This window comes from Lynx rufus, unplaced genomic scaffold (genome assembly GCF_022079265.1).
Source record: "Lynx rufus isolate CCGP_SWC_20201006 ecotype Redwood Valley unplaced genomic scaffold, mLynRuf1.p SCAF_2, whole genome shotgun sequence".
NCBI classification, from domain to species: domain Eukaryota; kingdom Metazoa; phylum Chordata; class Mammalia; order Carnivora; family Felidae; genus Lynx; species Lynx rufus.
Genome location: NW_025814834.1, coordinates 168749772 through 168761795, shown reverse-complemented (window position 1 = coordinate 168761795; position 12024 = coordinate 168749772). Strand labels below are relative to the sequence as shown.

Below are 12024 nucleotides of genomic sequence, written 5' to 3'. Positions count from 1 at the left end.
CACGCAGGATTTGGATTTCTCCAGTCGTTTGGTATACTGACTGCTGTATACTGTATACTGTATAGTAGACTATTGACTACTGTAGCTGTCACAAGCAGGTATTTCTCACAGGCTGCGCTTTTCCCCGTGGGAGGAAGGCAGCATTGTGTGGTATGTGATGTGTGATTCTGGAGTCAGCACTTGGTTCTTAAATGTGTGGTCTTGGGCAAGTCACTTAACTTTTCTGAGCCTCAGTTTTTACAACTTTAAAATGGGGATGATACCCATCTTGCAGAATAATTGTGACTTTTCAGATAATATTTATTCATTGATTCAACAAATATTTATTCAGCACCTATTATGTGCCAGGCACTGTTCTAGGCACGAAGGATGTAGCAGTAAACAGCTTTAAAAGTTCTGCTCTCATTTAGGTAACATCCTAGTGAGAGTAGAAACACTTACAAAATAAAGTAGATCATATGCTCTAAAAGATGTTGAAATCTATGAAGAGAAAACCGAAAAAGAGGGGTGGGTGTGAATAGGGGTGCCGTGGGTGGGGCGCAGGTTTAGTTGAACAGGATGGTTAGAAAAGTCCTCACTGACAAGGCATGTTTTGAGCGAAGACTTGTAGGAGCCGAGGGCACACGTAGATACCTACAGCAAGAGCGTGTCATGCCGAGGGGACATAAGCTACTTGTCCAAGGTGGGAATGGACTTACCGGTTTGAGAACAGCAAGGATGTCAGGTGACGTGGGGTGATGGACAGGGATGCTAGGTGAGAGACGTAACAGGAGCGAGAGTAGGCCGTTTAGGCCCTGCACAGTTTCAGATTTCCTTCTGCATAAAATCTATCTGGCACAGCAAATAGTGGCCGTGATGATGAGGATGCTACCAGGATGCTCTGCTCTTGGGGTGGAAGTAAGATAGATGGGGTGACGTTTAGGATTCTTTCAACAATTATTTTTCATACCTGTGGAAGAACAGCATAGTGTAAGAGAGAGGGGGCACTTCCAATACCAGAGACCTGATCCTCAATCCTGTTCTGCTGCTGATCCTCACTGAATGCCAGCTTCATCTGTTACACGGAGGGTGATTGTTCCTGCTCTGCCCACCTTATAGGGCCGATGTGCAGAGTAAGAGAGAAGTAAATTTCTATAAATGCTTTGTGAACAGCAGACTACAATACATAGGAAGCACACAGGGTGTGTTTGCTGATTGGACATGGACTCAGGAGCCACTGACAGTTGCCTCGTCTGTGCGAATGTTCCCCAAAATGAGGCACTCACTTAACGAGAAAGACTACACAGCTGTCACATTTCTTTTTCACGTTTATTTATTTACTTTTGTGTGTGTGAGAAAGAGAATGGGAGCAGGGGAGGGGCAGAGAGAGAGGGAGAGAGAGAGAATCCTAAGCAGGCTTTGCGCTGTCAGCAGAGCCCAACGCGGGGCTTGAACCCACGAACCACAAGATCGTGACCTGAGCTTACCCGACTGAGCCACCCAGGCGCCCCAGGCCGTTACGTTTCTTCACTTGGATTCCGTGTTATAGTTAACGCAGGCTGCAAACAGATTAGTTCCTTGGAACTTAATGTCCCGTTGCCACATCAAGGTACACGTGTATTGTCAGCAGCTTAAGGCTGAACCTTTGCACTGAATTTACCAGTTTCACTTTCACCCAGATCAGAGCTCATCATGATGACGTATTGAACTGGATCAGGAAAGTAGACTTAAGGTGCTTTACTATTCAAAAAACCAGGTAGGTGGTGTGCCAGGTTCAGAGCTTGCCTGGCACGAGCTCCCTTTTGATGGGTGGGTTCCAGAATGTGCAGTCTGTGCAGGCTAATAACTAGAGGTGCTGGGCTCTAGTTATGGTAGAGAGCACAGAGCACCAGTGACTCCCCAAGCTAGCAAATCTCAGGAAAGGAATTAAATAGAAGCCAGCTGGGGGATGAGGACCTTTCCTTCACGCTGAACTGGGAAACCAGTTGAGCTCCCAGGAGAGCTCTACCTAGAGCAGCAGCGGCCATTTATTGAGTGCTCACTCTGTGCCTAACACTTTACATATTAAACATTCTAGAAAGATTGTCTCTCTTAATCCTCAAAACAGCCATGCAGTAGGCATTACCTTTTGTTATGGACTGAGTTGTGTCCCCTGCCCCCGCCGCCTTAAATTCATCTGTTGGAAGTCCTAACCCCTAGTACCTTATAATTTGACTCTTTTTTGGAGATAAGGCCACTGGAGAGGTAATTAAGTTAAATGAGGTCATGAGGGTGGGCCCTAATCTGCAATGACTAGTGTAGTGTCCTTATAAGAAGAGGAAGTTAGGATACAGGCACACACAGAGGAAAAATCCTATGGGAGACACAGGAAGAAGGAAGCTATCTTCAAGCCAATGAGTGAGGCCTCAGAAGGAACCAACCCTCCCTGACACCTCGATCTCAGACTTTTAGCCTCCAGGACCATGAGACCTTAAATCTCTGTTGTTCAAGCCACCTGTTCTGTGGTACTTTGTTATGGCGACCCCAGCAAATTGATACGCCCTTGTTGTATATCTGGGAAAACTAAGGACCAGAGAGATTACACAAAGCTGGTGGATGTTCTTGCAGTTCTGGCTAGGGAGAACTGGGAAGGAAGTCCAGGTGTGTCTGGTTCCAGACACGTCCCACCGAGCCCTGAGGTTTCTGGCTTACTGCTGCTTCTCCTCACTTTTGAAACCACAGCTGGCATCCAGATCTTTGCCCACTGTTCTGTTATACTGTACTTTCCCTTGCCACACCACTTTTTTTTACAGGTAAGATCCTGGACAGGAATAGCATAAACAGGTGGCTTGAGTTAGGGGGCTTAGTGAATCTGGAAAGATTTGTCTCTGGGAATTTCCTTCCCAGTTCCCCTCTTGCCATGAAACTGAGGTAAAGAGGATTCTCTGCAAAGTGTTTTTGTACCTGTTTAAAAGAAGTGTTGAAACTTCCCCCAAATGGGATAGATACAAGTAGTTAGTTTTGCACTTACACTGTTGCTGTCACTGAGAAGTTTGGTGGTTCTTAACCAGTCCGAGTCACCTAGATAACTTTAAAAAAATACCTAAGTCCTGCTCCCGCTCCCAGATGATCCATTCTAGGAAGAATGGTATGGAATCTGAGTACCCATAAGCTCTTTTTCCCCCCTTGTAAGTCTTCCCTGATAATGTTGATGTGCCCCATCAGATGGAGAACCCTTAAAGTTGTGGAATGACTTATTTCTCTTGTTGGTACTTCTGAACCATAAAAATGGTTGCATTCCAACAACATTAGCATCTTAAAATATAACTCTTACATTTTAGCTTTCATTATGTAGGCTTCTGTATTTTCCATGGTTCTTTCAACTTTAACACATTTTGAGGATGGGAGGCTATGATAGGAGCCACTGTCCTAACAGAAGACCTCTAAGCCACAAGAATTAATGATTCTCTGGTCATTAGTGGGTCTGAATGTGAAAGCCTAGAAGGTAGACACTACCTAACATTTTTGAAATCTGTTTCGAGTTTATTTGGTACACAGTTGCATTTTCCACCCATTCCTCCAGAGGGCACCAGAGTTCAGAAACAGTTGTGGGGGAGTTGAACAGACTGGTCTTTAGGCTAGAAACTTTAGCCGATAAGATTTGAGCTTTTATTTGTGGGAGGAACTGTGTATTCTCTTTCAGAGCTTCCTATTCTTTGTTGACGCTGTACTCAGTTTCTATATTTTATGCAAAGGATAAAGAACAATGTTTTATTGTCAGCATAGTGGCTAGTGATGCTGAGAATCCCAGGACAGGGACTGAGGCTGAGAACTCAGGTCCTCAGAGGAGTGATTTCTAAAATTCTTTGTGCACAATTTTCAGTAAAAATGTTTACTTTATATTTTCAGTATATGGATATGTGTGAATTATGTGCATATACAGTTTTACTACCATATACCTTATAAAATGCACTCTCCAGACTAGAATCTGAAAAACAGTGAACAAAACAATGCAACAGAGGCTCTGTTTTCTTTCATACTCTAGCAAGGGTCCCTTTGGAAGCCACTGATTTAGAAAATGACTTTTCCTTGAAAAAGGATTTGGGGAAAGCATAGAGATTGATCTTGGGGTTGTTTTGGCTGCAGGCCTCTAAATCTAACTCCAGTTGTCAATTTGAAAAAATTTTTTTATTTTTGAGAGAGAGGAGAGAGCATGAGCAGGGGATGGGCAGAGAGAGAGGGAGACACAGAATCCAAAGCAGGCCCCAGACTCCTGAGCTGTCAGCACAGAGCCCGACATGGGGCTCGAGCCCACGAACCATGACATTATGACCTGAGCAGAAGTTGGATGCTTAACTGACTGAGCCACCCAGGCGCCCCTCCAGTTGTCACTTTGGAGCCTTCATGAAGCGTGGGCTCTGCAGGGAAAGCTAGGACCTGGCAGTCAGGGAAAGAGTGCCCTTCTGGGGAAGGCTCACTGCCCTCACTTTGCTGGAATTTCAGTTTAGAATGTCCCAGGTACAGTGCCAGAGAATAACAAAGGGAGTAAGGCATATCTTAAATCCCATTTCAGGAAACCCATCTTCTAAAGCAGACTGTGGTGCACAGTGTAGGGGAACTTAGGCTAAAGTTGACTAATAGACTTAAGTCTGGGGCTCCAGGTTTGCTACCAAAGTTCTCTCTGCAGCATCTCCAGTCTGACCTAGAGTGAGCTGTTGGAGAAAGGGAGATGGAAAAAAGGACCTGGTTAAGGGTATGTGTAGTATTCAATAAGGAATTTGGTGGAAAAGTAAAGGAGGCATGGTTTTATCTGGACTCTTCTGAGACTCCTTGCCTACCATCCAACCTATGTAGCCATAGATTGAATTGAGCCATGAGGGCCCACTTGGGGCCAAATCTTGCTCCTTGGTGGCCCAGAGAGTATCACGTTGTTATCTGCCTGGTAGTTATCATATATTTGAAGCTCCAGGATACATCCAAGTTGCTGTGAAGCCCCAATTCTAAAATTAAGTTTCTTTTTGAACTTAATAATCAAAAGAGAGGCCGCTTAATAAGTTCATATGTAAGCAGTCAAGCCATTCCATAATAGAAAGAAAAAATTACATAATGAGTTTACAGAGCTTGACAGAGTCCTATAATTTCACAGAATTAAACTGGGATTTTAAAGTAAGGCAACTGGTCAAATAAGTATGGCCACTGAACAGAAGACTAGAAGACAGCTACCCTAGTGTTACATGGAAATGTTTGCCCACTGTGTGCCAGTGTTAAGGCCACGTCTCCACAGTGTGCTTGACCTTAGGCAGATACAGTTTGACCTTTCATTTCCCTAAATGTTAAGTAATCGTAACTTGGTCTAACAAATTATATTGAGATTTGAAAAAAATCCACTTAGCAGCTCTTTATTTAAGGGCAGAATTTTGTTTCCATTCTGAAAGCACTGTATGCTCAATTAAAAAAAATGAGAAACTAGAAGAGTAGAAAGGAATCCCCCATCTTCCCACTGCAAAGAAAACCACCATGAACGTACTTCTTGTATAGTTTCCCAGTGTGTGGGTGCCTTTTTTGTGAAGATGATGCTTAGCCAGAGAGTCACTCTGGGAGGAGGGAGACAATGCTGGGCTGTTGGCTCAGGCAACACCTGGGCTGCAGGATTAGAAGTACCTATTTCTAGGGGTGCCTGGGTGGCTCAGTTGGTTAAGCATCTGACTTTGGCTCAGGTCATGATCTCACAGCTCGTGGGTTTGAGCTCCACGTCAGGCTCTGTGCTGACACCTTGGAGCCTGGAGCCTGCTGCAGGCTCTGTCTCCCTTTCTCTCTGACCCTCCTACATTCACTTTGTCTCTTTCTCTCTCAAAAATAAATAAGCATTTTAAAAAATTAGAAATAACCTATTTCTCTGTTGAAGCCAGTCCAAATGCATTAATGGGTCATGGGAGGACAGCATACAAGAATGTGAAGGCAGTTTCTTCTGGGAGCCTGTGATTACCTTGTGTTAGCCATGTGATAGCTAATGAACTGAGATCTGCCCTGCAAGATAAGCTTTTTCCCACCTCTGTTTGAACTTGCCTTTTCTTTCCCTGTCATAACAATAGAGTTGAACACATGCCCCAGGTTTGGTGCTCTCTATTCTTGTGTCTTTTTGGAAAAGATGTAACTTCATCTTCTGTAATAAACAACATCACAGGTGAGACACTATGGGGACCGTTGGATAATTTTCCTTATTGGAGAAATTAGAAAATAAGTTCCAAGGGAAGCCTGGAGCTTCCAGTTTCTCGCACCCCCCCCCCCCCCCCCCGTCTACTGCAGAGCAATCCTTTTATCAAATACAAGAGCAAATTACTAGAAAAATTAAAAGAAAACCACAAATTCAACCATAAATTTTAGATTCACTAGGCTTGAAATTACTGTGGAATTGCTATAAAATTCCTAAATGCTTTTTCTCATTTCTGTGGTTACTGTACTAGATTGCAGACCACATGTTGAGTTTTGTAAGAGTGGGGAATGGAGAAAAAAATATATACATGTATATGTATATATAATTTTGGGGATAGCCTATGAATAATATACTTATCAGCTGTTAAAGCTATAAAAGGACACAAATATAATTTTGTTCCTTCACTTCTTTAACAGAAGAGGCAATGGAGGTGATATAACTTGCCTAGGGTTACATGAGTAGTTAAGAGCAAAGCTAGAACTGGTTTAGTGTTTTTTTTAGTTTAGTATACTCTCTGCTTGTGTCATGTGACCCCTTAATCTTTCAGTGTCCCAAATGCCAAAACTGGGTTTTAAAGTAGCCTATTTTCTTCTAGCATTAAATTTAAGGAGGTAGACATAAATGTCTGATAAAAACTTCATTCTGGGTGACATATGTATAGATTTGATTATTCTGTCACTGAAAATATTTCCTTGACTCATTGGAATTGGGAAATGTCTTGCATTTGATATGTTTTGTTTTTGGCATTTAGGTTTTCCTAGGACATTAGTACAGGCTGAAGCCCTGGACAGAATCTGCGAGCTGGATCTAGTGATCACTTTGAACATTCCATTTGAAACACTCAAAGACCGTCTCAGCCGACGTTGGATTCACCCTCCCAGTGGAAGGGTGTATAACCTGGACTTCAATCCACCTCATGTGCATGTAAGACTATACAGGGCCCTTTGACAGACTGACAAGAAAGAGGCACAGCATTTCGGTTGTAAAGTATAGGAAGGATATGAATAGATGATTCAAAAAAGAACAAATTTACATGACCAAATGTATTTGAAATTTCTCATTCACTAGTGGTCAAAGAAGGCAAATTCAAGTTTATAACATCTATTGCTGGTGGGGATCTGAGAAAAATGATACTCTCATCTTTATCAGACCTAGTATTTGTAGTCTTTTTAAAAAGCAATCTAGCAATGTACATTAAAAATTTTTTTTAATGTTTATTTTGAGAGAGAGAGAGAGAGAGAGAGACAGAGTGTGAGTGGGGGAGGGGCAGAGAGAGAGGGAGACACAGAATTCGAAGCAGGCTCCAGGCTCTGAGCTGTCAGTACAGAGCCTGATGTGGAGCTTGAACTCACAAGCTGTGAGATCATGACCTGAGCTGAAGTCGTCACTGAACCGACTGAGCCACCCAGGCGCCCCTACATTAAAATTTTTATTTCATTCAACCCACCACTGGCAGTATAGGTTATGGAAATGAAGGCACTAGCAGGTAAGATCATGTACACAGTGTCGCTTATTCCAGGGTTGATTTTAGGGAAAAACAAAACAATCTGAAAACAAAAATGAATGCTCATTTGCAGGGGATGATTAAATGAATTAGAGAATATCTACGTCTTGTAGTCAGTAAAAAGAAAGACTTTGTGCTATATACTTTGACCTGAAGAAACATTTCCTCCAGGTGTATTACTGAATATGAAAAGCAAATAGCACAATGATTCCATTTTTGTAAAACAGTGACTGTCTTTCTTTACACGTATCTGTTTGTGTGTGTGTTTATAAGTGCTCTCTGGCTTCATAAGACCAGGGATAAATGGTTAACACTGGGTCTGGATGAAGAACTGGGGTTAAAGTGGGCGGGGTCATGGGAGAGATGGGAGTAAGGATGTAAAGGGGGAAGACTAGAGGAATAGCAAGTTCAAAAAAACAGCATGTTTACATAAAATAAGCATGTATAAAGGTACATGTTTAAAGAAACTTCTTTATTTTTTTAAATGTTTATTTTATTTTTGAGAGAGAGAGAGAGTGTGTGTGTGCAGTGGGTAAGGGGCAGAGAGAGGGGTGGGGGGAGAGAGAATCCCAAGCTGGCTCCATGCTGTCAGCATAGAGCCCAATGTGGGGCTCGATTTCATGAACTGTGAGATCATGACCTGAGCCAAAATCAAGAGTCAGACGCTTAACCGACGGAGCTACCGGGTGCCCCAAGAAACTTTTTAAGTTAATGAACTCATTTAAAGAATTACTGTTCTTTCTGGTAATGATAGGAATTAGTTCAATATGATTCTTAACTCCAATTATGGGGAGGCAGATAGTATTATTTTTAATCCTCCAAATGTGAAAGAGGTGACAGTTGTATCTTATTGGATTAATGTGTATGGAATAGGTAGACCTGAATATCGATAGAGTCAATAATTACTACAGAAAACCATCTTCAAGAGGGTAAGGATGCCTTCCCAGCTCATGAGCGCCATTGATAAAGTTCCAGTGAGTCTTATTCATTTGGGCGAAATGAACTAGTTGCCTTTTGAAGTCTTTTTTTTCTTTCACATTTGTTTATTTTTGAAAGAGCATGAATTGGGGAGGGGCAGAGAGAGGAGACACAGAATCCAAAGCAGGCTCCAGGCTCGGAGCTGTCAGCACAGAGCCTGATGAGGGGCTCGAACCCACGAACCATGAGATCATGACCTGAGCTGAAGTCGGTGCTTAACTAATTGAGCTACCCCAGTGCCCCAGAAATCTTTTTAAAAATATAGTAAATACTTCTGGAATTCCTGTATTAGGTCCCTTCCTCCTTTCTTTTTCAAGAAGCTAGTAGAGGGGGAAAAATGATGGAGGGGAAAAGAGGGTTCTGAATACGCACTGAAGTCCAACACAGATGCTTCACATTTTAGCTCCTCCTAGCCCTGCTGAAGCAAAGATTCTCTTAAAGTTTGAGAACCTTTAATATTAAGTTGCTTTCCAAAGACTGGGTATACTAAAAGAGCACCTGCAGTTATTACAGTGCTGCCCCCAAAGTCAGCAGTGGAAGTGCTAGTCTGGGCTACCTCTACCAGCCACTGTGGCCAGGCTGTCCTGGAAGGAGGGATGCTGTCACTCCAGCATCATTCTGCTCGTTCTAGAAGTAGTTGTTGTATTCACTGGTGCTCTGAGGTCCTAGAAATGACTTCTGAGCTTTGCAACCATAAGTAAAGGAGATGAAAGTAGAGGTGATGTACAGCTTTCCCCCACCCCCATCTCTCCTGTTGTGTCAGGGTAACAGCCATGGAATACACATGTGATGATTATGGGGCTCACCAACAAATCATAAGCATAAATTATGTACCCAAGGCCCTGAACTGTAATGGAATTTTAGTGTGTTTCAAATTTATAGCTGGTTTCTGATTATCCAGTTGAGTTGCCTGAACCTTTTGGTTCTGCTCTAGCCTGCCTTTTGACAGATTTATTTCATGTGACTGTCTCCTCTGGTGGGTAATAGCCGTGGACACAGAAGGCAAGATCTTCTTATGTGCACGTTGCCATTTTTAAGTAGATATGTTTCCTGAGAAGGTTAAAATATGTCAAAAATCAGGTTCTTAGAATTGCAGCTTTTCAGTTCTCGGAATGTTTGTTCTTGTTTATCATAGGTATATGATTCATGCCTATTTAATCTACCTTTAGGCAAGTCATTATGTGATCTAGTAAAATAGCCTGAGTAAGATTAATCTCAGAAAAGGATTTGAAAGCTAGCAGAGGTAGGAGAGAGATACCTTCTCCTAGATCAGTGTTCTCCTAAGTAAACCACTTGGTTCTTTGAGATGATTTATTTTCCTTATTAACAGCTCAAACTTTAGAAAGCAAGTCAGTTTTAGGAATATTTAGAGGGCCAGAGTGATAGTGTCTAAAGGTCGTTTATTGTTGGGGGAGGCAGCATGGAGTTTTAAACTATAAATTGAAACTATCATTTATCAGTAGCAGTGTAACATGTTCAGAAAGATCTGAGAAGTTAATAAAGATTTCATGTCAGCTCTCAATGGATAAGGTTAACATACTGTTAAGAGTGTTATTTCTTTTTTTCAACTACTTTCACTATTACCATTGTCATCAGGCCTAATTCATCATGTGGGAGGGGTCAAAGGTGAATACATAGGTTTTGCATAGGAAAGTTTTTCGTCTATGGAATGGCCCAGCTATTGGCTGTATTAACTGGTTTCTCTGGTATTTGTAGGGGATTGATGACATTACTGGTGAACCATTAGTCCAGCAGGAGGATGATAAACCTGAAGCAGTTGCTGCCCGGCTAAGACAGTACAAGGATGTGGCAAAGCCAGTCATTGAATTATACAAGTGAGTGTGCTTCAACATTTTCATGGCGGAGGGCCAATTAAAACAGTATGGTGCCCAGTGGGAAGGACACTGGACTGAGGTAGGGTAGTGTTTCTTTAAGCTAGATAAATCCTAAAGGCCCAGTTCCTCCCTGCAGGTCAGGTGAAATGTTGGGGGTTGTACATGGGAGATATAGTCCAGTTCTTTTATGCTGAAATTCTTGTAATACAAGGACCGAAACCTGATCCTCTCTGTCTGGTTGTAAAATTACGTGTAGAATTATATTCATCTTTCTTTTTAAGGAGCTGAAATAATGGTTTATATTTTGACACTCCCACGTATGTCATTTGGATGGAAGATTAGAAGGGACCTCTTGACTAGCTATGTCTAGGAGGGAATTTAACCAAAGGAAAAAAAAAAGCTAAAACTATAAGGTACAGATGGCAGATTCATATGGTTCCGGGGGCCAGGCAGGTATTGGAAATGAGTGTCAAACCTGGTATGGCTGTGTTAATCTGGGCAGGTGAGTGACAGTTGAACTGTACAGCTGCTGTGTGATGTTCAGCCAATTATTACCACAGGGGCACTCAGACCCAGAGTGGCTAGTGATACCTATTTCTCAGGAGAAGCAGAAATCTGGCTTTGTGTGTATGTGGGAGCGGTGTGTGTGTGTGTGTGTGTGTGTGTGTGTGTGTGTGTAAATCCCAATTTTTAAAACTGTTAGCAACAGATAACATTTTTAACAGCGTGCAAACCAAACAAAACCCAGTTGCAGACTGCATTCAGGACAGCTGTCTACAGCCTCCACTATAAATCAATTTCTGACCCTTCAGCTCCCAAATAATTTAGCAGGCCTTTAGATTAGAAGTTCCTGATCATGTTACTATGATCTATCCTGTGTTTTGTGATCTGTTGTAAGTAACAAGGGTTTTATAGTACCAAAGTTTGTCAATGATCTGTTTTGTTTTGTTTTAAAATTTTTAATGTTTATTTTTGAGGGAAAGAGAGACAGAGTGACAGGAGGGGTAGAGAGAGAGGGAGACACAGAATCTGAAGCAGGCTCCAGGCTCCGAGCTGTCAGCACAGAGCTGGACACGGGGCTCAAACTCAGGAACCTTGAGATTGTGACCTGACCCGAAGTCAGATGCTTAACTGACTGAGCCACCCAGGTGCCCCAGTGATCTGTTTTTTGAAAGTGTGTACTGAGGCAAATTTGGTATTGTCCATATAGTGTTATTCTTGGATATGTTTTTCTTTTTTTTTTTTTAATTTTTTTTAACGTTTATTTATTTTTGAGACAGAGAGAGACAGAGCATGAACAGGGGAGGGGCAGAGAGAGAGGGAGACACAGAATCTGAAACGGGCTCCAGGCTCTGAGCTGTCAGCACAGAGCCCGACGTGGGGCTCAAACTCACGGACCGTGAGATCATGACCTGAGCCGAAGTCGGACGCTTAACCGACTGAGCCACCCAGGTGCCCCTCTTTTTTTGTTTTTTTTAAGAACATGTGAGCCACAGAGAGGGGCAGGAGAGAGAGAAAGAGAGAATGTTAAGCAG

At 42.4% G+C, this 12024-nt stretch overlaps 1 protein-coding gene across 1 annotated transcript in view; it reads left to right on the top strand.

Moving 5' to 3' along the window:
- Window positions 1-12024, top strand: part of AK4 (adenylate kinase 4) — a 68115-nt gene that overhangs the window by 53292 nt on the left and 2799 nt on the right. The window contains exons 3-4 of the mRNA XM_047085028.1: window positions 6924-7096; window positions 10371-10489. Of these exons, the coding sequence (XP_046940984.1) occupies window positions 6924-7096; window positions 10371-10489 (292 nt within the window). The remainder of the gene's footprint in view (window positions 1-6923; window positions 7097-10370; window positions 10490-12024) is intronic.